The sequence below is a fragment of the Eimeria mitis genome, genomic scaffold, assembly GCF_000499745.2.
Source record: "Eimeria mitis Houghton genomic scaffold, Emh_scaff1313, whole genome shotgun sequence".
Classification (NCBI taxonomy): domain Eukaryota; phylum Apicomplexa; class Conoidasida; order Eucoccidiorida; family Eimeriidae; genus Eimeria; species Eimeria mitis.
In genome coordinates, this window is record NW_013568726.1 from 6,220 (window position 1) to 8,329 (window position 2,110).

The 2,110-nt window shown below is 49.1% G+C and overlaps 1 protein-coding gene across 1 annotated transcript in view; it reads left to right on the top strand.

The window, feature by feature from the left end:
• The window catches only part of EMH_0034410 (Phosphatidylcholine-sterol acyltransferase, related), a gene marked incomplete at both ends in the record, with an annotated part of 3,285 nt that extends 1,428 nt beyond the window's left edge, over window positions 1-1,857 (top strand). Inside the window, 5 exons of the mRNA XM_013494866.1 lie at window positions 1-57; window positions 258-767; window positions 1,027-1,121; window positions 1,429-1,504; window positions 1,753-1,857. Of these exons, the coding sequence (XP_013350320.1) occupies window positions 1-57; window positions 258-767; window positions 1,027-1,121; window positions 1,429-1,504; window positions 1,753-1,857 (843 nt within the window). The remainder of the gene's footprint in view (window positions 58-257; window positions 768-1,026; window positions 1,122-1,428; window positions 1,505-1,752) is intronic.
• Window positions 1,858-2,110: the final 253 nt, after the last annotated feature.

The following is a 2,110-nucleotide window of genomic DNA, read 5'->3' on the forward strand; positions in this document are numbered from 1 at the left end:
CTACGGGACCTCTCCCGCAGTCTTGGTTCCATCTATGCCCTCCTGCCCGATATCGACGTAAGAAAGGAATGGCAGAGCACAGCTATTCGTGACCAGACTTGCAATCAAGCGCACTACATTGTACATAACCTGTTGCGTGTTCCATATACACTGAATGCATGAAAGTGTGCCGTCACGCGTGGAGTTGTTACCTCAGTTTCTCCCAAACGGTGGGTAAATTGAGACTGTGGATTTAACCAACTTGCTTTCCTCCTCAGCTGTATGGGCAAGACCACTTGGTTTTACGACAGTTGCTACCTAAGAAGAAGGGTTCGTTTTCCCCTGCATTCTCTCCTTTCGTGGATGGAGGACCAAATGGAAAAGACCCGACGACTACAGCAGCGCATGGTCGCAATCTTGAGCTCAGGAGATTGTCAGAAGCAGCAGCACCAGCCGAAGGGGGGGAGCAAACGGTGATGGAATTTGCGCAGAGTGACAGAAACAAAGAAGCGGAGGCAATGTTGTCAAAGACACAGCAGGAGAGAGAAAAGCTGGTGCAGGAGACGACGAATGCTCAGGTTGAGCAGCGGACGCTGCAGGTGCACCGTTACGCAGCAGAGGCGCAGGAGAGGATGGAAGCGATGGACCGTCTGGTGACGGAAGCAGGAGAAGACGTGCAAGAAATCATTTACACCTTGGGCAACTGGACGACTCTGTTGCCCCCAGAGTTGCGAGTTCGTGCGGAAACTGCGAGAAAACATATGCAGGGGATCTTGAAGGACCCGGGGGTGAGAGGCAGGTGTTGTCTGCTTTTCCTATACCGCTTCACTCAAAGAGAGAGGACAAGCTGTCTCTCTAGGCAAATACATACTTGCCAGCTTATCTCAGTTTCTACACTGGAGACAGCGTTGCTTGCTTTGAACCAAGTAGACAGCTGCATTCGCTGCTTGGCGAGCAAATAAGCTGGAGTCAGCTGAAAGAAAGTGTTTGTACCATAAGAACGAACATACGGTTGTCTGCGGTTTTGCTGAGTATCTTATTTCTTAGGTTCCTACAAGGTGCATTTGGAGTGTATTTGGCTTCCCCTCCACCGATGTCGGTTATATCTACGCGGGGACAGACCTTTCGCGCAAACCTATCCCGTAGGGCGGCATTTGACGAGGCCCCAGCCGGCAGCAGCAGTAGTTGCTGCACTCTGTTTCAGTTGGCTATACGGTTTGCTGACTGAAAGCCTACGGTGCACGGTAGAAGCTCTATACGTGTATTTGGCAATATGGCTGAAGCATAGGCCTCTAGTTGGTGGTTGGATTGTACATTTTCGTGCTGTTGTGATCGTATTCGCAGGAGTCCATTTATATCTGTTTTTCACCCAAGGCATATGCACTTTCAGGGAATGCTGACGCTGCTTCCACTCACATACCGTATGTATTGTGTCCTGTTTTTGCGCAGAGTTCTCGACGTTGGGGATGATACCGTTCCTTTGCGGTCACTCTCAGTTTGCGCCGGATGGCCGTCGACGTTTGAGGTGAAGACGTTTAAGAATTTAGATCATATGTTTATATTCGGTGACGGCGAGTTCAATAGTTACATTAAGGTTGAATTTGGCAAGAAAGAACAGAAATAATGAATTCATCAAGCACAGCTGCCCGGCTTTTACTGCGAAACAGAACATGTAAAACGGGCTACAGAAGCAGAGCTGAAGTTATCCGTAGCTTCTGTTCTTGCGCACGTCCTGAGCTGCAAGACATGTTTTTCCGATGGAGCTGTTTGCAGATTCAGCTGGTACCAGGCGTACCAACACATCCCCTTTTGAAAGTGATTTTTATGTATGAGGCAGCCGTAAATCGCCAATCTAGGAGCAGTGCTGAAATTCGCTAACACCTCTTGTTTGCTTTGCTCACCAATCCATAGCCGTACGAATGAGCTTTCTAGAACAGCTTGCATACGGAGATGTGTACAGATTAGGAGGAGCGCACGAAGAGGAAACGAAAGCACAAGCTTTGTAGGTTTCTGAGCATTCTCATGTAGGTCGCATCACGAAGGAAAAACCGAAAAAAACTCCTCCGGGTCAGGGTTGTGTTCGGGGCACAGTATAGTCCTCATTGCCTTTGCGTAACTGTCACATTCGCCG